At 44.0% G+C, this 22,636-nt stretch overlaps 2 protein-coding genes across 3 annotated transcripts in view; one reads left to right on the top strand and one right to left on the bottom strand.

The window, feature by feature from the left end:
* Positions 1–311: 311 nt before the first annotated feature.
* LOC147030563 (uncharacterized) lies at positions 312–1,364 on the bottom strand. The gene is made up of 2 exons (XM_085874754.1): positions 1,196–1,364; positions 312–1,060 (listed from the first exon to the last, which is right to left on the bottom strand). Exon 2 carries the CDS (start codon positions 838–840, stop codon positions 394–396), a length of 447 nt encoding a protein of 148 aa, XP_085730880.1. The 5' UTR covers positions 841–1,060; positions 1,196–1,364; the 3' UTR covers positions 312–393.
* A 7,212-nt stretch (positions 1,365–8,576) lies between these two features.
* The window catches only part of LOC147030564 (uncharacterized), a 593,272-nt gene continuing 579,212 nt past the window's right edge, over positions 8,577–22,636 (top strand). Inside the window, exon 1 of one of the 2 annotated variants that reach the window (XM_085874759.1) lies at positions 8,577–8,651. The gene's annotated coding sequence lies outside the window, so the exon portion shown is untranslated. Of the gene's footprint in view, positions 8,652–9,617; positions 9,737–22,636 lie in introns of those variants that run through there. The other variant, XM_085874758.1, reaches the window with a different exon arrangement.

A 22,636-nucleotide genomic window follows, 5' to 3' on the forward strand; every position in this document is an offset into this window, starting at 1 on the left:
AAAAAAAGAACAAGAACAAAGAAGAAAAAAAGAACACTGGTCAACAATTTTTTACTTTCTGAATGTTGTGTAGATTTCTACAAGTGAATTAGGGTATTCTGGCACTGCTGAATCAGGAAATGGCATCCGTTTCTCTCCATCAGGTCAGGTTTTTGTGCTAAGTTGATTTGAAAAAATCAGATCTTGTGACAAAATCAATTACATTTTTGTGGCATTATCAGCTGATTTTTGTCAACACATATCATCCTAAACATGTTTTTAAGAAAAAAAAATGTTTTGCCAACAACATTTATTGATTACATGATAGAAACATCGATTACTGTCATCTGAATGGTGGGCATTGATAAAGGTAAGTACAAGTAAATTGCATGTTGCGTCACCACTGTTCAAACTTCAGGGCTTGAACTTCCGTTTCTTCGAACTCCTGGAATGTTCAGCGGCAGGGAGGTCTCTCTTCAGATTCCAACAGTAGTCAGCCATCATGACTGCGTCCCAGCGACCCTGATACCTGGTCTCCATCTCCTTCATGTCCTGATGGAATCTCTCCCCCTGCTCGTCACTCATTGAACCCAGGTTCTCAGGAAACCGGTTCATATGTGAAAATAGGTAGTGCATCTTGATGCTCATGTTGCAGCCCAGGTTTCTGAAAGCAGTCAGCATGTTGTTGACAAGTTCTGCGTAGTTTCTGGCCTTATTGTTGCCAAGAAAGTTCTTCACTACCAAAACAAATGTCTTCCACGCTTCCAGTTCCACTTCATTCATTGAGTTTTTGAACTCTGGATCTCTGATGAGCTGACGGATCTGAGAACCATCAAAGATGCCAACTTTCAACTTCTCCATGGTCAATCCTGGAAAAGCCTGGCACAAGTAAGTGAAGCAGTCACCATCTTTGTCCAGAGCCTTGGTGAACTGCTTGATTAAGCCGAGCTTGATGTGCAGCGGTGGGAAGAGTATTCTGTCTCTGTCCACCAGAGGGTCGTTGATGACGTTCCTTTCTTTGCATGGCACCAATTCCTCCCGCACAGGCCAGTCCTTCTTCGTGTAATGCTGAGCACGGTCCCTACTATCCCACATGCACAGAAAACATGGGTACTTGGTGAAGCCAGACTGTTGTCCCAACAAAAAGTTCACCATCTTCAGGTCAACACAAATAAACCACTTATGCTGATCATAACCAATTTTCTCCAGCACGTACTTCACCGCTTCATACTTCTCCTTCAGTGTAGTCGAGTGAGCGATGGGTACAGAGGCAAACTGGTTGCCGTTGTGTAGCAGAACACATTTCAGTGATCGCTTGCTGCTGTCAATGAACAGTCTCCAATCTTTGGGTTCGTACTGTGGCACTCCAAGCTTGAGCAGAAGCGCATGTCATAAATTGGCGCATGTAGGTATTGTACATTCTTCAGAGTTCGTTATTTCAAGAAATACAACTTTTTTGTATCACATTATTACAAAATCTGCCCCATTAACTTTAGTTTTGATCCACGAACTTTATGCTTTGCCTCACCAATTTTTGGAAGATTTTGAGGTTTTATGACTTCAAACTGATCCCTTTTCGACATAATCACCTAGAACTATCGTACCTGAATACTTCTTGTCATTAAAATAATTATTTCCAATTAAAACAATTATTTGACATGACATTTTACCCCACCAACTTCTTCTAAAATGCTCCACACATGCGTACATGTGAACAAAAATGTAAAAAACGACATGTGGCCATATCTCAAAAACTTGACCTGATTGAACAAAACTAATGTGAGTTTTGGATTCAGCGCATCAGATTCGTCCTAAATCAGCTTAAAAAATGCAGACAACAAATTTGTTGTTGACCAGTGTAATTGGTGAGTTGTCAAATGTTACTGCTTCATCTATTGCCGATATTGCTAGACTAGCTCCATTTAGCCTAGCTACAGACGGTAGCAATGACAGTGGTGAGGCCCAGCTATATCCTGTCCTGATTTCGTACTATGACAACAGTGCTGGGATTGTGAAGCAAGGTTTGCTAAGTTTGCCTGCGTGCAAACAAGATTCCACTGGAGAAAACATTTTCAAACTGCTTGATCATGAGTTCAGTGACAGGAAAATTCCGTGGGGAAATTGTGTTTCCTTTTGTGCTGATAATGCCTCTGTCATGGTGGGCAAGCACAAAGGAGTCGCTGCTTATATCCACAAACAAAATCCAGAGTGCAACATCATGGGATGCCCTTGCCATATGATGCACAATACGGCCAAGAAGGCGGCTCAGGCCTTACCCATTGAATTAGATGACTTTCTCATCGATATTTACTACTACTTGGACAAAAGTAGTAAACGCGTCAAAGGAGTGAAAGCACTGCAAGAACTCTGTGATGCCCCGACACAAGATTCTGAAGCATGTCGCAACAAGGTGGCTGTCCCTTGGTCAGTGCCTAGACAGGCTGATTGAACAGTGGGAGCCACTTCGCCTCTTCTTCAAAGAAGAAGTACGAAGAAAAATGCAACCAACTGTAGCCAAGACTCTAACAACGAGCAAGAAGGACGGCACTGTATCTACTGCCAGTACTGGCACTGCAGGATCAAGCACTAGTGGAGCAGCATTCACCACTACCACTGCAGTATCTGCTGCGAAGAAGACAGCAGGGACAGCACCAAAACCAATGCTGAGAGCAGGTAGCATCACCGGCCGTTCATCACGTTCATCTACAAAGCAGATTCCTTCAGAGTCGAGAAAGACTGTGATAGTCCCATCTACAGGCAAAGAAGGACCCAAGTTAAGTTCTGCTTTTGCCAAATCACTTGATAGAAGCTCAGCAAAACCTTCGAATCAGAGGTCTTCTTCCTTGGCTGCACCTACCTCAAGCTCTCTCCTCAAACGTAAAATTGGATCTGGTACTACGAGTCTGACCTCTTCTGCTGGCAGTAAACGCAAGTGTGATCGCCCTGCGGCTAAGTGTACTACGAGTTCTACAACTAAAAGCGCATCTTCCTCAAACACTGTGCAGGAATCTAGAGAAAAACGTGTCAACAGGATGTTCTTGTCTCCACAAACAAAACTCTATTGTTTCTTCCTTCGATATGCTAACAAGCTTTTTGAGAAGGGGAATCTTCTGCTCCAAAGAGACGAACCCTGTATTCATCTCCTGCACGGAGAATTGAATGGTCTTCTGAAAGATATCTTCGTATGGTTTTTGAAACCATCGGTGTCATCGGTTGCTCTGGTAAATGTACCCTTCTCTGACAGAAATCATCAGAAGAATGATGAGGACCTCATGATTGGGAACGATGCCAAACTGTATATAAGGGAACAAAGGAGTCTCAAGAAATCCACCTTCACTCTGAGTGAGTCAGACATCCAAGGTTTCTTCAGTGCAGTTCGCTCATATTATGTGAAAGCCTGCAATTATATCTTCAAAACCTGGCCGCTAGATGATGAATTAGCCAAGCATGCTCAGGTGCTGGATGTTAAGCTACACCAAGAAGTGGGGTTTGACTGTGTGGAGTTTTTCATCAAGAAATTCCCCTGTCTGTTCAGTGGCGGTGATAGTGACATAGACAGTCTTGAGAGTGAATTCGCTCACTACCAGGCAGACGCCTCCATAGCTACAATTGCTACTGAGACAGTGAGAGTGGATGAGCAGTGGCATCGGATTTCACAGCTCACAGATCCCTGCACTGGTGCCAAGAAGTATCCTAATTTGAGCAAAGTGATGAAGGGAATCTTGGTCATTCCTCATTCGAACGCATCATGTGAGCGGGCACTCAGTCTTGTACGGAAGAATCATACTGAATTTCGTCCCAATTTGAGTGTCAAAACCCTGGAAGCTCTCTTAATTGAAAAACTAGCTCATAACACCCCTTGCTACCAGAGAGAATACAGCAAAGACATAATCAGAAGGGCTAAAAGAGCCACACAGCTGTCACTCAGCAAAGCTGCCATGGAAAAAGCAAGCAGCAGTAGTACCAGCCAGTAAGGGAAGAAAAATATTGCTTCTTTTGTGCTTTTTGTTAATCTTTGATTGTCCCCTAACTTACTAATATTAACATACATGTAACATTAAAAAGTGCACAATTTTCCCCTTTTTTTGTTCAAAAAGTGGGAATTCTTAACATGTTAAATGCTCCAAAATAGGGGTCAGAGGGCAATAGAGAGCATCTAGAACCCCAGAGCTTCCAGGGCCCTAAGGCGGGCCCTGGACCCCGCCGCAAGGGTCGAGCGCTCCGCGCTCGAGATGTGCGCTTCGCGCACATTATTTGGTGTCGGTTGAAAATCCTCCCTAATTCTGATTTCCAAAAGTTGGCATCTCTGTATATATATATATCTATATATATCTATATATATATATATCTACATATATATCTACATATATATCTACATATATATATATATATATATATATATATATATATATATATATATATATATATATATATATATATATATATATATATATAGATATATATATATATATATATATATATATATATATATATATATATATATATATATATATATATATATATATATAGATATATATATATATATATATATATATATATATATATATATATATATATATATATATATATATATATATACGCTGTTCAGCGTCCCCACCCAAGGTCAGTCGGGTTTGGCAGTGGCGCCACAGTTTCCAGACAGCGGCCTTCGGGCCTCGGAATGTTTATCTGCTTCAGGTCTGGCTGGGAGAGATGTGCCGCCTTGTCGGCCGAAGGCGTTTGATGGTGCCGGGGGAGGTTTGCTCGGGAGGTCGCCACGACCTCGCCGGAGGGCGTGTAAGCATGAGCCGCCTGGGGGCGCTTTTGCTGCGTAATGATGCTGTGCTTCTTGCCTTGCTTCTTGATATCTGTAATGCGGTCAGGGTTTTGTGGATTCATTGTGCAACTCAGTCTTCGGAACCTGGCCGTTGCAGCTCCACTTGCTCGCATCGACACGTTATATGGTGTGATGTGCCTATGCTTTTTCTTTTTGAGGCGATTATCGTTTTTGGTACCTTATCTGCTTTTATATCGTGGTATCCTATGCTGCTTCTGGTTATTATGATGATGGTCATTTAATAATCATAGTTTTAGGAGGGAGGAGTGTGGTGTAGCGGGCCTGCGGGGGCAGGGCATGATGTGGAGGAGTGGTCGGCGTGATCACCTGCGTGCAAGGGATATAGGAGTGCGCGCCGCCTGAGGCGTTGTAGTGGTTGCTGTAGTCGCTGTGGCTTGTAGAGTGCATTGAGTACGTAATAAAGGGGAGTTACGGGCAACGTACGCTCACGCTCCCGCTCGTGCAACAAAGCCGGGTTGGACTGTTCCCCCGCTCGTGTCTGCCTTCGAAGCACCACTATCACGACACTACAACAACCTTATCATACATGATGTACCAAGGTTTGTTCATGGCATTAAAAATAAAAACATCCATAGATATTTCCTTTCTTCTCCATTATATATTGTTACGGATTCGCGCCCGCCGGCGTGCGAACGGCCACGTAACTCGAATCGCGGCACGTCGCCCACCGGACGGACAATCCAGTCGTGACCCTCTCGGACTAACGCCGGGAACCAGTCACGGGTGGACCTTTCGGTCTCACCGCGATCGAGCCAATCGGCCCCCGCGTGGGATAGGGTTGCTCGCCAAATTCGACCTACCTAAGTACCCACACGGAGGGTAGACCGGGCGATCGCACCTCGCCGCAGGTCGACTTCGGACACGGGCCACTTAAGCGACCCGTTCCGTACTATCGGGATAACCGAGCGGTGTTATCGTCGGCCTCGACGGTTCGATTAATTATCGGGCGTATTCAGCCCACTACCAACCCTTTACGTGAAGCAAGATGAGGATTCAATGAGAGAAATGATGAAGCGAAGCGGGAAACAGTTCAACATAAAGCACATTTATTCGCGATGAACGGAAAGCACACATATACAATTCCACCAAAAGCACATAGAAAAGAAGACGAAAAGCAAATGCGACAATGCAGATATACTACCGACTACGCGAGCACACGGCAACACTTATACAATTTTACTTCACAGACGGCGCTGACAACACACATTCCCAAAGCAAAAGAAAAGAGAACCACCCTCCAGGATGAGGGGGTAGGCGGGCCTGGGGCCGAGACCGTGTCGGGCCTACCCGTCTGGTGATGAGACGCGGAGTGGCGGTGGTGCCTCAACTCCGCGGGCCTCGCGGACAGTGTCTGGTAGGGGGTGGGAAGGGGGCCCCCTTGGTCGCACTATCTCAGCGCGGGGGGAAACAGGAGGGGGTTGCTGATGCTCGGGGAAAGGAGGATTTTTACTCTGTCTCGGGTCCCGCGACGAGCGTCTCCACCTCGACCAGGTCGCGCCGTCGGCCTCCCTGGTGTGCAGCTCCCGGCACCGACGCGAGCACCCCCTCGTCTGCCTTCGCCGCCGCCGCCTCTCCACAGCTCCGTCCTCTTCGCTCCGACTCCAACTCCGAACTCTTCCTCCTGCGAACTCCTTCCAACGCACACGACGACACTTTTCTGACGAACGCAGCCGCTTATATAAGCCCCGTGGCTTCGCCTTTGACCCCCTGCCTTCGACCTTTCACCTCGCTCCCCATTGGCCCGAGAAAAAGTGGGCGTGAATGCATTTTGATCCATGAATTTGCATATAGCGACCGACCGCCCTCCAACGCCCTGGAGGCGGGGCCAAATCGCCCCTTGCTCACCGATTGGACGGAACAAAAGTGGGCGTGAGTCGTTTTTGATCCGTTTTTGGAGCGGAAAGTCCGTGGTTTTGTACACGCTGTTCGGCGCGCGCCCTGCACGAGTCCAATACCGGTACCCACAAGCGGCGCAAGAACGGTGGCGATGCGACGGTTGCGAGGTGTGACGGTAAAGGTCGTGGCTGTTGTGGTGAAGCGGCGCTGTGGTGGGTGGTTGATGTTGTGATGACTGTTGAGGCGTGGTTGATGGTGGTAATCATGGCGGTTGGTCCAAAATAAAGATAGTAAAAGAAAAACGGCTATCCTGAAGAGTCGCAGCACGCATAAATGACATGTATTCCCACTAGACAACGGGTTTGGGCCTAACTACACATATACTTACCGAGATATCTCACCTAAGGGACCTGAATGGTGGTTTGCGAATTTGGTAACCACAACAATATATTTGTGGGTCATTCATGCCAACCCATGGTTGCCTGGTTATCTTCTCCAGCCACGACCAGGTGAGTGCCCAGGGGGTGTTGCCCCTTTGTTTAATATCTCTGTGAGGTTCTTTGTCATCATTCCTGTAGGTCCAGCTATTACTGGTACAACTTTAGCATTCTTCAGCTTCCAGGATCTTCTCACTTCATTCTTGAGGTCTTGGTGTTTGGTCATTTTCTTGATTTATGCATCGTTTTATCCAAAATCACTGGTATTAACACCTCAATCAGCAATTCCTTCTTCTCTTTTTTTATGTACCGAAGTATGATATCTGGTCGCAATGCTTTGTTTTCGATGTTCATGCTTGATGGGATCATTAGGTCGTATGTGAGCGGGAGGTACTTCCATGTTTTCAGTGATTACTTTTGGTTCATATTCCTTCAAATTTTCTGGAACTGGGACATCAAAGTTTTTGCAGATGTGCAAGCAGATGCCATTATAAACTCTGTTATGTCGTTGTTTGTACAGCTGTTCTGACATGAGTTGGTTTTTGTGTGTGTGTGTGTTCGGTCACTCAGCATAACACATCATTCTCTTTACTAACTTCACCTCCACCCCTCACCTTTCTCTCTTCTTTTTGTTTTCATACTCCTCTCGCTCACACTCCCTCCTCGCATCCCTCCCTCTCACGAGATAGCAACGTTTGGTGAGGCATAGCTCTCCCCACCCCCACCCCCTTCCTCCCCCCCCCACTTCCTAGCTTCCCCTCCCTCCTGCCTTCTATCTCTCCCCTCTTCCTCTCTCTCCCTTCCCTCCCTCGCTCATCCCCCCCCCCATTTATTTTGTTACTATTATTTTCACGAATTCTGTTAGACTATTCCTCTTGAGTCTTTATTGATATGTTGATTTGAACACAAATTATGCAAATTATCTCCATAAGATGGTAGTGGCATAATGGTTCGTGTTGGTTCTGAATCTGTAGTGTCGGCGGCTTAATTCTGGCCCTGGCCAAAAGTGAAACGCTCTTAAAATGGCACGTGCTGTTTTCTCGCTTGAGGCTCAGCATTCATAGGATAGAGTATGGACAAACCCCAAAGGTTCACATCACATGGGGGTGGAATTTATCCCTAATTTCTCCACCGATTGAAGAGAGAAAAGGCGACGTCACAAAAACATTGTTGCCGGTGCCCAGAATGCCACGGGAGGTTGCGTCACTTCCCCCAAGGTCACAGGCCATGATTGTCTGAAGTCAAGTCTTGTGTTGTCTTTATTTGTCTGCATGTAAGCTATGTGCGTTAGACCATGTAAAAAAAAAAGGTTCTCATTCATTGAAACGATACTGATGTCTCCTCATGCCTTTGTCCTGCAGATCTGTCCTGCATGTGACATGCACCAGCTCCTCTTTGAGCCTTATGTATCAGTTCCATAAAAATTGAGCTGTCCTGAGTTAAATGCATTTCTTTGATGTTTTTTTCAGATTTGTTTGATCCAAATGAGCTTCTGGTGAGTGCTGGGATGGTGGTAACCATGAAACGGACAGGTGCACCAGGTTTGAATATACTTTGTTTGAAACAGTCATCACCTGGAAATTGTCATTGTGTGACACAAATTTAACTTAACATTTGTCTTCCAAAGGCTGAAGATTTTACATACATTAAAATATTTCCCATTTGGCCCAAATGACCTTCGCTTTTTCAAGATTCCTTGGTGTCATCCTCGATTAAATGCTGCCTTCATGTTGAGGGTAGAACTCTCAATTTAATTTTATGATACTTAGCTTTTGGATCCATATTTTAGAAAGAGATTCGAGAGGTGACCAAGTCTGTGCAGAGCAGATTACAAAGGCAACCATGTCGGGTGCAGAGTGGTTTTAAGAACCTGAACTTTGCATCCCATGTGTATTTTTTTTTTCCCAACCATCTCATGAGGCCAATCACAATGAATATATGACGTCATCTTTGACAATGGTTGCATTGGATAATCAACATCTCGGCAAAACAATTCCGTTTTGCTTTTTCAAAAGCAAGACCCCTTTTGTTGATTCACTAAGTTGATATCATATATTTATAAGACTTATCTTTTTCTTTCTACATTGATACAGTGACAAAGCTTGATTGTGAATGTATATTACAACTAGCGGAGTATGCTTACACATTGTGTTGCGTAAGCATAACGAACCATGCTTCCATTGTGTGAGCATACAAACCGTGCTCTCCCATTGTCTCGGGTTGCTCACCTGCATTTGATTTTTCATTTATTTATATTTTTATTCACCGATGCTTTGATGGTTCTGTGATTTTTCCTGGTGTATCAGCTTCAATGTCCATTAGCATGCAAAATTACCGTGCTTCCCCATTGTCTCATGCCTGGTGTTGGCTTAATGGTTGGAGTGGTGGGCTTGGGATCCGAGGATCTTGAGTTCAAATCCTACTCAGCTGTTGAATTAATACCAGGTGGGGTTAACTCGGCCTGTCATCCTTCCAAGGTCGGCAAAATGAGTGCCAGCTTGCTGGTTTTCTGTGTCGGAGTGGCGACCCGTCCAGGATTGTGCCCAATAGCCAAGAAGACTGCTTCAGCAGCACCAACGCTCTGCACAGAATATGGTCCCAATCTCCTCTCCTCCCATTATCTCAGGTCACTCACCTGCATTTTTTTTCATTTTTATTTATTTATTTATTTATATTTTCATTTTCGGACCTTTCCAACAGTTCTGTGATTTTTCCTGGTGTATTGGCTTCGATGTCCATCAGCACACAAAATTACCGTGCTTCCCCATTGTCTCGGATCGCTCACCAGCATTTTTTTTCATTTTTTCCCCCATTTATTTATTTTAAATTTGTTTATGTTTCCATTTACATAAGTTGTTCGACGATTCTCTGACTTTTCTGGTGCATCAACTTCGATGTCCATTGGCACGCAAAATTTCAGCTTTCTACGTCACCCAGAAGATACCACTCTTTAATATCAGTCAGTGAGTCAGTGGTTAGAAAGAGCTTTATGTATTAGACTATAATGGCACTTGGTTGAGCACATACCTCCACCAGGCTGAACGGTTTATGTTTTATATCCCACTAATGGGCTGGATCTGAATCCGGACCTTAACCAAGATCTAATCAGCTTATTCTTGTCAACTACCCAACTCGTCGATCAAGTTCTGTTATATTCCATCCACAACGTTTTGAAATATCATGCAATATATCTCGTTTTTGGCCTTTTCTCTCAATTGTGAAGAATCACTGAAAAATATTTTAAATTCTCATATCCGCACCTTCACTAAAACTGAATCAAGTTGTCCTTGTCAAACACCCAACATGTCCACCAAGTTTCGTCCGAATCCATTCATAATTTTTTGAGATATGTTGTTCACAGACAGTCAAGCAAACAACCAGACAGGGCTGAAAACATAACCTCCATCCACCTTTAAGTGATGAAGGTAAATAGCCAGAGCCAGGTTTGTTTTATTTTCATGGTTATGACAGCTTATATCAAAACCGTGAAGACCTGCTGAGGTCTCAATGCAACATGATATCATTAGTACAGATGACATCAAGTAGTGTTGTTTTTGAAATTCAAATCGGTGTTGATTTGTTGGATGTTTCTGGGGGAATAAGACGTATTTGCCTCCTTGTGTGGTTGAACATTTTGTGGAGGTTTTACAGCACATCCAATTATTGTTGCTGTTGTAACCTAGCCCTTTTAGCATCCCCTTTCTAATGAGTTCCTTGCAAGGGTGGACACTGATGAGGAAATGCAGTTAAATATTGACGGTAGATAATCACTATTTAACCTATACTTTGAGAAGTTCATCAGGTCAATGTTCTTGAGGACTCCCGGAACCACTCCTGATTGTCCATATTATATCACTATTGCCTGATGTGTCTGATCGGTCTGTCCTGTCAATGAGAGAAGGTATCTTTAATGGAGATGCTCTTGCTCAGATAACTTGTGGTCTTGTTTTATAGAGGTTGCCAATCCTCAGAGACTGCTGGTGCATGGATTTCTAAGCCATTTTAGAGTCAATCTGTTCCGTCCTCTGCTGTGAGCCAGAGATGCTTTGGTGGCCAGTCCTTCCCCTCCCCAACCACGCCACCCTTCTTGAAGATAGTTAACCAGCTGAGTTTTCGTTACGCAAAATATTACTGCCCCAAACGTGCTGACCCAGTGGCAGTGATAAGGGAAACAAATTGGCAAACTTGCTGGAGAAATAACAAATAATGATGTTTTACTGCAAGTTTCCACGATTTTAACACCGGTGCTAAGCTTGTCAGTCTTCCACGCACCAATCCGTTCTGCTTTTTAAAAAAGATTATTAAACAGTATTTATAACAGAACGTTAGCAAGCAATTTAATATTGCTTGCTCCCAGCGGAAGCTTGCTCAACCTCGATGAAGCCTCAAGCTCATTCGTGAGTTCACGGAGCAAGCTCGAGCGTCGTGTTTCAGCCAAGTTGAGTGAGATGTTTTTGACATTTTAAACTTCGTTGCCCGTCGCAGTGACGAGTAGCAGAGGGAGACAGGTGTCCGTGGAAAGGTAAATTCATCCATGTGCTGTGCGTCGTGCCTCTGATCAGAATTGATACACACTTTAAAAAGGCTTGAATATTAGATTGTTGGCTTTTTCAATCAAAGCTGACCCTCTATTATACCAGAGAGAAAGAGAGACACGGACAGACAGACAGACAGACAGACAGACAGACAGAGAGACAGACACTACATGTGTTTCAGTGTGTCAAGTTTGATTGAAAATGACAAATTTGAGTCAGTCTTTTTTTTGATCTGGATTTATTTCAAATATATGAGTGAGGTGTTCAAAATGTTGTATGAACGAGATTCGTGCAATAGTCCCAATACACACCAGATAGTATGACGAGGTGCGTGCGTGTGCGTGCGTGTGCGTGCATGTGTGCGTGCGTGTGCGTGCGTGTGTGTGTGTGTGTGTGCTTGCGTGCGTGTTAGCGTGGAGTAAAATGACCAGATTAGGAAATGCGTCGTTATTTGTGTAGAAAGCAAATGTCTCCCTTCCCTGCATGTTCGTGCCTAAAACAGCTTTCCCCGAAACCTTTGCAATCTGTCCATTTCCAATCTATCTTAAATGTGCTTTTTGGGGAAGAACCAGGCTGTGGGTGCAAGCTTTGGTGTAAAGGTATGGGTTCAGCATTAAGGGCACATCCCAGGGCCGGATTTCGGGAAGGACCAACGGGACATGCGTCCAGGGCCCAAACTCCCGGGGGCCCACAAAAAACATGACACATTTATTTATTTATAAAGCCAGTATTATTTATTCCCTTGTTGATTCAAAAGTAGCAGAGCCAGGGAAGTGGTATATGGGGTCACATCTGCTATGTAAGGCTGGCAATTCGACTTTCCCCATCCAGTTTTTGGGAAATTTGTGTTAAAAAATCACTTTATTAAGCTCGAATTGATAATTACCTCCACCCACCGAAGGTGGACGGAGGTCATGTTTTCACCCCTGTCTGTTTGTTTGTGAACAAAATATCTCAAAAAGTTATGGAAGGATTCGGCCGAACCTTGGTGGAGAGCTTAGCAAAACAACAAGGCCGAAATTATTTGATTTTAGTGAAGATCCGGATCCAGATCCGAGAATTTTTAAAGAGATTTTTCACTATTGAGTAAAAGGGGTAAAACGATATATTGTATGATATCTCAAAAAGTTGTGGACGGATTCAGATGAAAGTTGGTGGGCAGGTTGGGTTTGTAAGAAGGAAGAATTGACTCGATTTTCGTGAAGATCTGAATCTGGATCCGAGAATTTTAAAGAGATTTTTCGCCATTGAGATGATCAGGTTAAAACGATATATAGCACGATATCTGAAAACGTTATGGATGGATTGGATGAAACTTGGTGGATGAGTTGGTTAGGTGACAAGAACAAGCCGATTTAATTTTGTTTCAGGTCCGAATCCAGATCCAGCCCATCAGTGGGATACAAAATGTAAACTAACAAGAAAAAGAGCAATCAGAGATTGCAGACCCTCACCAGGACTTGTTTTGTGTCGTGTATTTTGTGTGGTGTTTGTTTACTGGTGTGTTACACAATTATAATTAATAAGATATATAATTAGAACTGCTACTTTATAACTGCTGGCATTGATGGCTGATTCAGCCATTTCATAGAAGATTTTTGCAAGTTAAAAAAAAACAATATGGCTGCTGAATCATGTGACCGATGACGTCATCAAAAATTTTGTGGACCATTTTATCCTGAGATGACCCTCAAAATTTTTCATACTGATCGAATGTAGCGTTCTACATATGCAATTATGATGTCATAACGAAGGCACCTATGATGTCATGAAAACCACACTCATTCTGCATGAGGAGTACTTACGATGTGCTGAGTTTCAATTTTTTTCTTTGGTGCGGTTTCAAAAATATAGAGGTCCATAATTTTTCCATTTTTCCAATATGGTTGCCACATCACGTGACCTATGAGGTCATAATTATCATTAAAACATTAAAACAATTATCACCGATGGTGAAAATTTTGCCTCAATCCGACAAGCGGTTGCGGAGAAAAACACAAAAGTTGTGTGCCGACAAACAAACAGACAGACAAACCAAGAGACAAACAAATGGACCCAAATGCAATACCATCTCCTTCGGCGAGGGTAATCAGCTCGGTGGAGTTATGCACTCTTCCGAGTGGCCTTCTCGTTCAGAATATTTTCATTTAATTTTTCTTCAGTTAAAAAAAAAAAGTGTTGTCGTGAAATGTTTATAGATGTACACACAGTCATGCTCTTTTAAAAAAAAAAAATTCTCTTCCCACTACATTTCAAGGTTGGTGGTGGGCAGCGGAGGGCGCCTCTACTACTCGAATGTTCAGGGGACTGTTTAACTTAAATCCGGCTCTGGCACATCCTGCCATGTTTGTAGAACTTTTGCGAAGTTCATGGGTAGGACGTACCTTGATGGACAACAAATGGGCACAGGGTGGACAACATGGAGCTGCATCATGGGGTGGAGCATGGCACAAAGGGATAAAAGTGGGGGAAATGGGGGAGTGAGGACTTGGACTTTGGGTATGAGGCCGTGCATTGGCGCTCGTGCACAGTTGGTCTGACAGAATACCGCACCTCTCAGTGCTCTCCCCCTAACCGGGGCTCCACGACCAGCCTGCGCTCTGACTCTGTACTGTGCCTGCTTGTGGAAGAATGAGCTATGCCGTAAGTTTGGCTGTTCGGTATGTTGTACTCCGAAAGCGCAGAGACGGTATTTCTGGTTTTGCCTAATTCTCCCTGGTCCTTCTTCTGTGGTGTGATTGAGGCCTTAAGGAGTAGATAACTAACGATCTACCATTCGTCTGATATCCAGGGTGCAAATCATTGTCAATAAACTCGGTAAATAAATGTTTATGTGCCTCTTGTTTCTCCCTCCCATTTACTTCTTAAATATGCATTTGAAGTCACTTGGTCTCTGTGAGTGATTTGAGTTGCCCTGATCGCTTACTGCTTGAGTATTAATCGTCTGTTTAAGGACAAATTGGGTTCGGGGCGATTCTAAGTCAATGCACAAAGAACCCTGCATCTCGCTCAGTAACATTCGTACCACCGTTTGGGTGCTGGGCATGAGGGAGTACCAGCATATCGCTAAGTCAGCTCAGATGTTCCACCGAAGTACAGTAGCATGGCAAACAGGCCTGCAACCCCTCTTGGAGGATCTGAACCGGTGGACCAGTGTGACCACTTTGACAGTGGTTTGTCAGGATTCGGACAAGGCAAATGGGCCGGCCTGACAACTGTAACAAAACAAATACTGTACATGGAGAAACCATTATTGAGACATAAAAGATGTTGGCATGTGTTGGACGATTGTGCGTATCTATCTTGTTGATGTCATTGATTTGAAACGTATACATACGCAATCCAGTGTTGAACGCCTGTACATGTACAAACCAATAATGAAAAATCACAACATTACTGTAAACTGCACATTTTCAACACAATAATGAAACATGCATGGGCTGACGGGATGGCCGAGGTAGCCACACTCGGTACCCACGTAGGGTGGACAGCTCCGTGCTGTCCACCCACACTCACTATTGTTGCAGGCACCCACACTCGCCTCTAAGCTGTCTAGTCTGGGTTTGAATCCCGGCCCAGCTATAAACTGTAATCGTGATGTTTCAAAGGCAGGACGATTCATCAATGTGTGTGCCGTTAAACGGGATTCCTGTCTGCCGGCATTAATTGGTGGACGTTAAAAACCCCGAGGTGTCCTTCGCCAACAGTGGGTGAGCCATTCGCATCACCATGGCTAAATTCTAAATTCCTGCCCTAACTGCTGCTGGGAATGCAATGGCAAACTACCCAGTATAACCCTGGCTCAGGAAGATCCTTCAGTGGCACTGACACTCTGTGAAGAGGAGGGTACATCAGAGAGAGCGAGAGAGAGAGTGAGTCCTGTGTCCAGTTATGATGTTAGTTATGATGTCTAACCCTAATTGTGTATGTACATGTTTTACCATTGGATTGTTTATGCATGTACAGGGGTTTCAACATCCAATTGTAGTGGCATCTATCCCCCCACCCCTCACCACAATCAAGACGACTAAATCTTGTTGTTTTTTTTTTCTGAAAACTATGATGTAGTCTTGATTGCTAATTATGGTACGAGGTCCAATCCTATACATCATGCCTTCCCCTGCACTGCAAGGTGTTACCCCATAAAGCAAACATTAACCTGGCTTCATGTTGGTGACATTCTCTGATAGGGACATTACCATATAATTGCAACATTTGAACTTCAAATGGCACCACAGCAGACTCTGATTGTGAGAAGGCCGAATGCCTCAATTCTATTTGCTTCCAAAGCTTGTCGCCAACCCCTCACTCTTTGTTCCCATGATTCGCAGTCACACACAACTGCTCCTGGACTCTGTATCTTTTGCACCTGACAAGGTGGAGAAATTTCTGGCAAACCCCGACTGATTCTGCAACTGGACCGGCTGGCATTAGGTCATGTGTGCGAAAAACCTGATCTTCTGCTCTCGCACTTCCTCTCTCTCTCTACCCTTTTCATTCTATCATTTGCCTTGTGTCATATTTCATCTGCTTGAAAACTAGCCAACATCACCACATGACTTAACAACGGTGCAAAAACGGATCCCCTTAACAACCAACCGATTAGCTTACTTTCAATTATCAGCAAGGTCAAGCCTGGTGTTGGCTTAATGGTGAGGGTGGCGGGCTTTGGATCGTAGGGTCCTGAGTTCAAATCCCGCTCAGCTGTTGAATCAATACCAGGTGGGGTTAACTCGGCCTGTCGTCCTTCCGATGCCGGTAGAATGAGTGGCAGCTTGCTGGTATACTGTGTCTGAGTGGCGACCCGTCCAGGATTGTGCCCTATAGCCAAGGAGACTGCTAAGGCATCACCAACGCTCTGCACAGAGTATGGTCCCAATCTCCTCCACCTCAAGGTCATGGAATCCATCATTGCAAAATCATTCCTTTTCTCCAACGGCCTCATCTCAGATCAGCAATTCAGATTCAGAACTGGTCACTCCACCTTTTGGACATGCTGCTTCTACCCTCCCAACAATTGTGGAGGCCCTCAATATCACAAATGAGATCAGGGCTGTCTGTCTCGCCACATCTCGATTTTGAAACAGTTTGGCATCATGCCTTGCTCTCCAAACTTTGCATATGGCATCCAAGGCCAACTCCACTCTGGGGTTACTGACTTCGTCTACTCTCATAGCCAATGTGTGGCTCTCAATGGAATCCTTTCATCCTCTCTCCCTGTCAAGGCCAGAGTGCTTCAAGGCACTGCTCTTGGCCTATTCCTATTCTCAATCTTCATCAACGATCGATCTGACTCTCTGGAAAATGCTCGTTATCTCTCTGCTGATGACTCCACCCTCTGCCGTGACATCTCTCATCCTTCAGATAGACAGGCAGCAGCCTCTTCCCTCTCTTGAGACCTTGACAAAACCACAAGATGGTGAAACATTTTGAATATGTCTTTAAATCCTGACAAATCTCACACTCTCATTCTCTACAAAAGGACTGCACGGCAAATCCTTCCACCTACTTTCTTATCAACCTTCTCACAAAAGTTCAGCCACGAAAATTCTTGGGTCTCAATCTCAGTCTATGAAATACATCATCATATGTATGTTATGGACTCACTCACGTTCTAAAGGTTTGTATGTTATAGATTCACTCACGTTCCAACCATATTATGCATGCTGTAGACTCACGTTCGAATCATATGTATGTTATGGACTCATGGACGTTATAATCGTATGGATGTTATAGACCCACTCATGTTCCAATCATATGGATGTCATAGACCCTCTCATGTTCCAATCATATGGATGTTATCGACACACTCATGTTCTAATCATATGTATGTTATGGACTCATGGACGTTATAATCATATGTATGTTATAGACTCACTCATGTTCTAATCATATGTATGTTTTGACTCACTCACGTTACAATCGTATGTTTTTTAGAAACGGACTCACATTCTTGTCGCAAGTACGTTATCGGTTTCCTCGCATTTGAATTGTCCACACTTTTTCGACGTACTTGGTTGAAACAAAAGATGACATGTAATGCTGGTTTCCACCAGGTGGCATTTGTGGCTGACATTAGCACAGTATGTGCAGACAGACAGACACAGAAAAAGAACAAAAAAAGAGAAAGAAAAATCACTCGTAGAATGACACTTGGCAAAACGGAGTGGCACTCCATAGAGCGCATACCTCCTCGAAGCGAACATTTTACATTTTGTATTCCACTGATATCGAATCAGCTAGTTCTTGTCACCTAACCAACTCATCCACCTGGCATTGTCATAACTCATCCACAACTTTTTTAAATATCATGCTATTCATAGTTTTGGTGCCATCTCTCAATGGTGAAGAATCACTGAAAAAAATTCTCCGATCTAGATTCCGATCTTCACCAAAATTGAATCATTTCTTCCTCGTGGCACTCCCAACCCGTCCACCAAGTTTTGTTGGAATCCATCCATAACCTTTTGAGATAATGTGTTGCATATCGTTTTTGGCCCGATCTCTCAATGGTCAAGAATCACTAAGAAAATTCTCAGATCTGGATCCGGATTTGTATCTTCACCAAAATTAAGCGGTGCCATCCTTGGCCGGTCAACGACATACACAATTTTTTTTTTCAGAACTATTGCTTGAAAACTGTGGCTAAAAATCGTGTGACAAACAGACAGACAGAGACAGACAAAGTCAAACCCTACAGACCAACATACTTGGTGAAAACATTTTTTTTTTTTTGCCAAGTAACAAATGGACTCAAATGCCAATACCTCACCATGTCGAGGATGAAAATATTTTGGACATCTCGAACGAGTATTATACTGTCATAGCTATTTCTGTGTTATGTGACTATTTCTATGCTGCCTCCACTTTGGCCCCAATGAATTCCATCTTCTTATGCGGGATTGGCTGCTGGAGGTAGATCGGCCAATGTCTTTCACGAACCAGCTGTCCCGGCCTAATATTCGACTGCATTGGAATACGGTTTGGAGTTTCGACTTTGGAGTCAGGATGCCAGCGATAACTCACCTACTCATGGGATATTTTACCTTCACCACATAAGGCAATATATGGGATACCCAGCTTAACGTTGATCAGAGGGACGGCACACTTTGTGAGCAACGCCCAGCCTGTGAAGCACCAATCAGACAGTTTATAGTCGGGCCAGATATGGAACCCAGGATGGACAGTTAAAAGATGAGTTAGCGACCTCTATACCATTCTGTCACGGTGAAGGACCATATAGGAGCCACTGTTAAATAGGAGGAATAGTTAGATACGAAAGAACCCAGGATGGAAACGAGCGTTCCCAGCTTGCAGAATAAGTCGGACACAGAGACCAACACCTTGTCACAATCCAGATGGTCATTTAAACGAGCTAAAAACTTTGCTTATGCCACGATAACATTTGTTGCGTTCTCCGGGGGATCCCAACGTGGAGGTAATTATGACATTCCAGATGGTGCCAAAGTAAATAGAGGTTTCTTGTACTGGATACGAGACTGTGCAGGCGACATCCTCGTGCGGTGTCCTGACAAATTGTTTTGAAAGCTGAGTTGGGAAGTACTAATTATCAAACAACAGCCAGCCAGTATTTTAAACTGAATGCGTTATCATCCTTTGGGTTTACAGATGATCGGTGCACTCCAACATAAGTTTTCAAAATAAACAAAAGAAATTAACTTTTTTTGTAACATGCACCGTGTATGAAGAACGTAAATGCAGTTTGTATAAACTTGCACATGATGGAACTCGACGTTGATTTGGAAATGGTAACACTACCCAATCTTGTGTATCCCTGACTCTCAGCAAAAGGTACAAGCACCTGATGTGTGAAGGTCAACGCATAGCATAGGAATACCCACCTTGTCGAAGAAGGACAATAGCCTGGTGTCAGATATTTAATGCCAAATACAGCACATTTATATTCTGTGTGTAAAATAAGAAGTGTAAAATTGGGAGTTTAAATGGAAAATGCTTTTGGTTTCACAGTTACATCATAATTCCTGAATGCAAATAAAGATCCGATAGGGCCCAGTCAGGTGCAGAGTAAAGGAACCCAGGATGGACAGTTGAAAGACATGTGCGTGACCGAAGCAATGATTTGGGGGGTGGGGGGTGGATTATGTGGATAAACCAAACATCCTGTGACATACTGAAATGGATTAGTTGATGACCAGGAGACAAGAACATCTATTTCTTCAAGACAAAGCCACATGTTGGGAGATGACACAAAATGCATCATCGTAGAGGTTCGAGGACATCAATATATGAGCGGATTTTTTTTTTACCCCCCTCCTCCGATCCTCACAGAAAAAAAGAGAGCTCGTGCTTCTTGTGATAATGCATGTAATTCCAAAATGATGGCAGCACCAACTAGTGAAGCCGCCCGACATCGAAAGACTCAGCTCCAACGATAAACCCACCGAGTGATCTTCATTCGTCGTTGTGCAGGCATCGTGCGCCAGGTGCACAAAGTATTCTCGTGAGGGTTAGAGGGGGAAGGTGTCACGTGACTACATTATACAGATGGCTAGACCCAATACCATTTTCATCGTCATTTTCATCACCGTTTTCATTAAGCGATGATGAAAACGTTGGGTTTCCAGCATCTCCATAATGTAGTTAACGTAACGGCTCCCTCCTCACCCCATATTCCACTTCCACCCCTTCTCCGTTCTCTCCTCTCCCACAATTACTCCCATCTTTTCTCAGAATCCTTTCTCTTTTGTCCTCCCTTCTTCCAGATTACCCCACCCTTCCCTTTCCCCCCTATCATTCACACTTTTCCCCTTTATGTTATATGTGTACATCGGATCTACATTTATCACCTTCGACTTTCTTAAGAATCCTCTTGAACAAGTTCAGTCACTCAAACTTTTGAGTCTCACCATCAGCCATGATCTTTGTTGGTCAAACCACAGCTCTAAGTTGGCCTGAAAAGCTATTTCTTGACTGGGCATCCTCTGTCGTGCATAGTCCTTTATTGGCACATATGAACTATTATCCACATGCAAGACCTTCACCCACAGCTTGATAGAGTACTGCTCTCCCCTTTGGGCTGGTGCCCCTGCCTCACACCTTGCTCAGCTTGGTGCTGCAGACACCAAGGCCATCAAGATCATTGAAATCTTAAGCAGTTAAGTTAAGTCTATAGGTCTATCACTTCTACAACCTCCTTTCTGGTCTTGCACCCTCTGCTCTTTCGAAGCTCTAATGCCACCCCCAAGGTTTCTGCAGGGTGCACACAGTACACCAGCTTCCCTCTTCTCGTGAAACTACAAAAATCCAGCATCACTGCTCACCTACGCTCATTCATTTTCCTTTTTTCCCCCAACTTGTGACACCAACTTTCACTTTCTTTTCAATCACATTCTTCACTTCAGGGCTTCAAGACAGCTGTTCACCCTCATCCCAGATCATCCCATATCCAAAAGCATGAGATTTTCTAACCCCCACCAACCCAAGCCCACCTCCTTCCAAATTTCCAGTTTTTCCTTCCTGAGAGTTTGCTTTTCTCTATCCATCTTGTCTATCCCATACATCTTCCCCGATCCCACATTCTTCCCCACATCCCTAATTTGTCAAATTGTCCCTCGATTTTGTCCCTCATCCCTGCTATTGGTGTCTTCCCCTCCCCCCTTTCTTTTTACTGTCCCTTTTATTTCTGTTGCATCCTGATCTGTTCTATGTTCTTGCTCTCCACAAGCCTTGACTTTATATACAAGGAAAAAAAAAAATTCCCCTATCCCCCTCCCCCTCCCCCTCCCCCCACAATCTAACCCATCCCACCCCTTTCCTGCTGCATACGTAATATATAAATGGTGGAATTGGTGAGCACGGTGCAGAAAAATTAAATGGAGGAAAACTTGTCAGAGTTGAAAAGAGAAAATGGGTGCAGGTTTCTGAGGAAGGGGTGGGTGTAATGGAGGTGTAGTCACTTTGAGGAATTGCATCCAATGAAGGTGTAGTTTTACTTACTGACTTGGCATGGTGAGAGAGAGGCATGACACAGCCAGAGAGGTTTTCATAGAGAAACACAACAAAAAAAACATCATCACACTTCATAAAAGGGCACTGTGGATTGGTTACATCGTCCCCGTTCGCAGACACTTGTTTTCGTCGTAACGGTCATCTCAACAAGACGTTATAAAACAGAGCATATAAATCTTTCGCAAGAGCAGTCAGCTCTAAGTGGAACAAGAAGCACTCTACAGTAATAGCAGCAAAGCACAGAAACGCCAAAAATAAAAATGTCTCACTCGTGGCAAATAAAAAACAGAAAATCTCAAAATGTAAAGCCCGTCCGCTGTCTGCTTTGTACTCAAACTAAACTTGACGAAAAGAGCGAAGTTAAAAAAAAATATTTCTTAGTCTTCTCTGTATTATCATAACTAGTACATGCCCGTACGTGCGTGCCCGTACGTGTGGCCGTACATGCAAAAAAAAACTTTCAAACCGCGTACCAGAAACAACAACCACACAGGCCGTTCCTTCGCTCTCACGTGCCCGTACGTGCGTGGCCGCACATGCAAAAAAAACCTTTCAAACAACCACACAGGCCATTCCTTCACTCTCACATGCCAGTACGTGCGTGGCCGTATGTGCGTGGCCATACATGCAAAAAAAAACTTTCAAACAACCACACAGGACGTTCCTTCGCTCTTGCGTGCCCGTACGTGCGTGGCTGTGCTGCGTGGCCGTACGTGCAAAAAAAAAAACACTTTCAAATGACCACACAGGCCGTTCCTTCGCTCTCGTAAACGACGACTGGATTGGGGCATTGCGTTTATCTATAAATGCGCGTAAGAAATCGATAAATTATTAGAATACATGAAGTCATCACTATCCGGAAGTAGTGCGTGCCCGTACGGAATGTTTACATGCATTCCACGAATTATCGCTTGCATTGAAGTAACAACTGCTGATACTTACTTTCACACACAGAGTTAATTAAAATCAAGTTTACCTCCCTGTCTTTGCTTGCCATGACA

This window comes from Eptatretus burgeri, chromosome 3 (assembly GCF_056783735.1).
Source record: "Eptatretus burgeri isolate ZD-2024b chromosome 3, Ebu_testis_v1, whole genome shotgun sequence".
Lineage (NCBI taxonomy): Eukaryota > Metazoa > Chordata > Myxini > Myxiniformes > Myxinidae > Eptatretus > Eptatretus burgeri.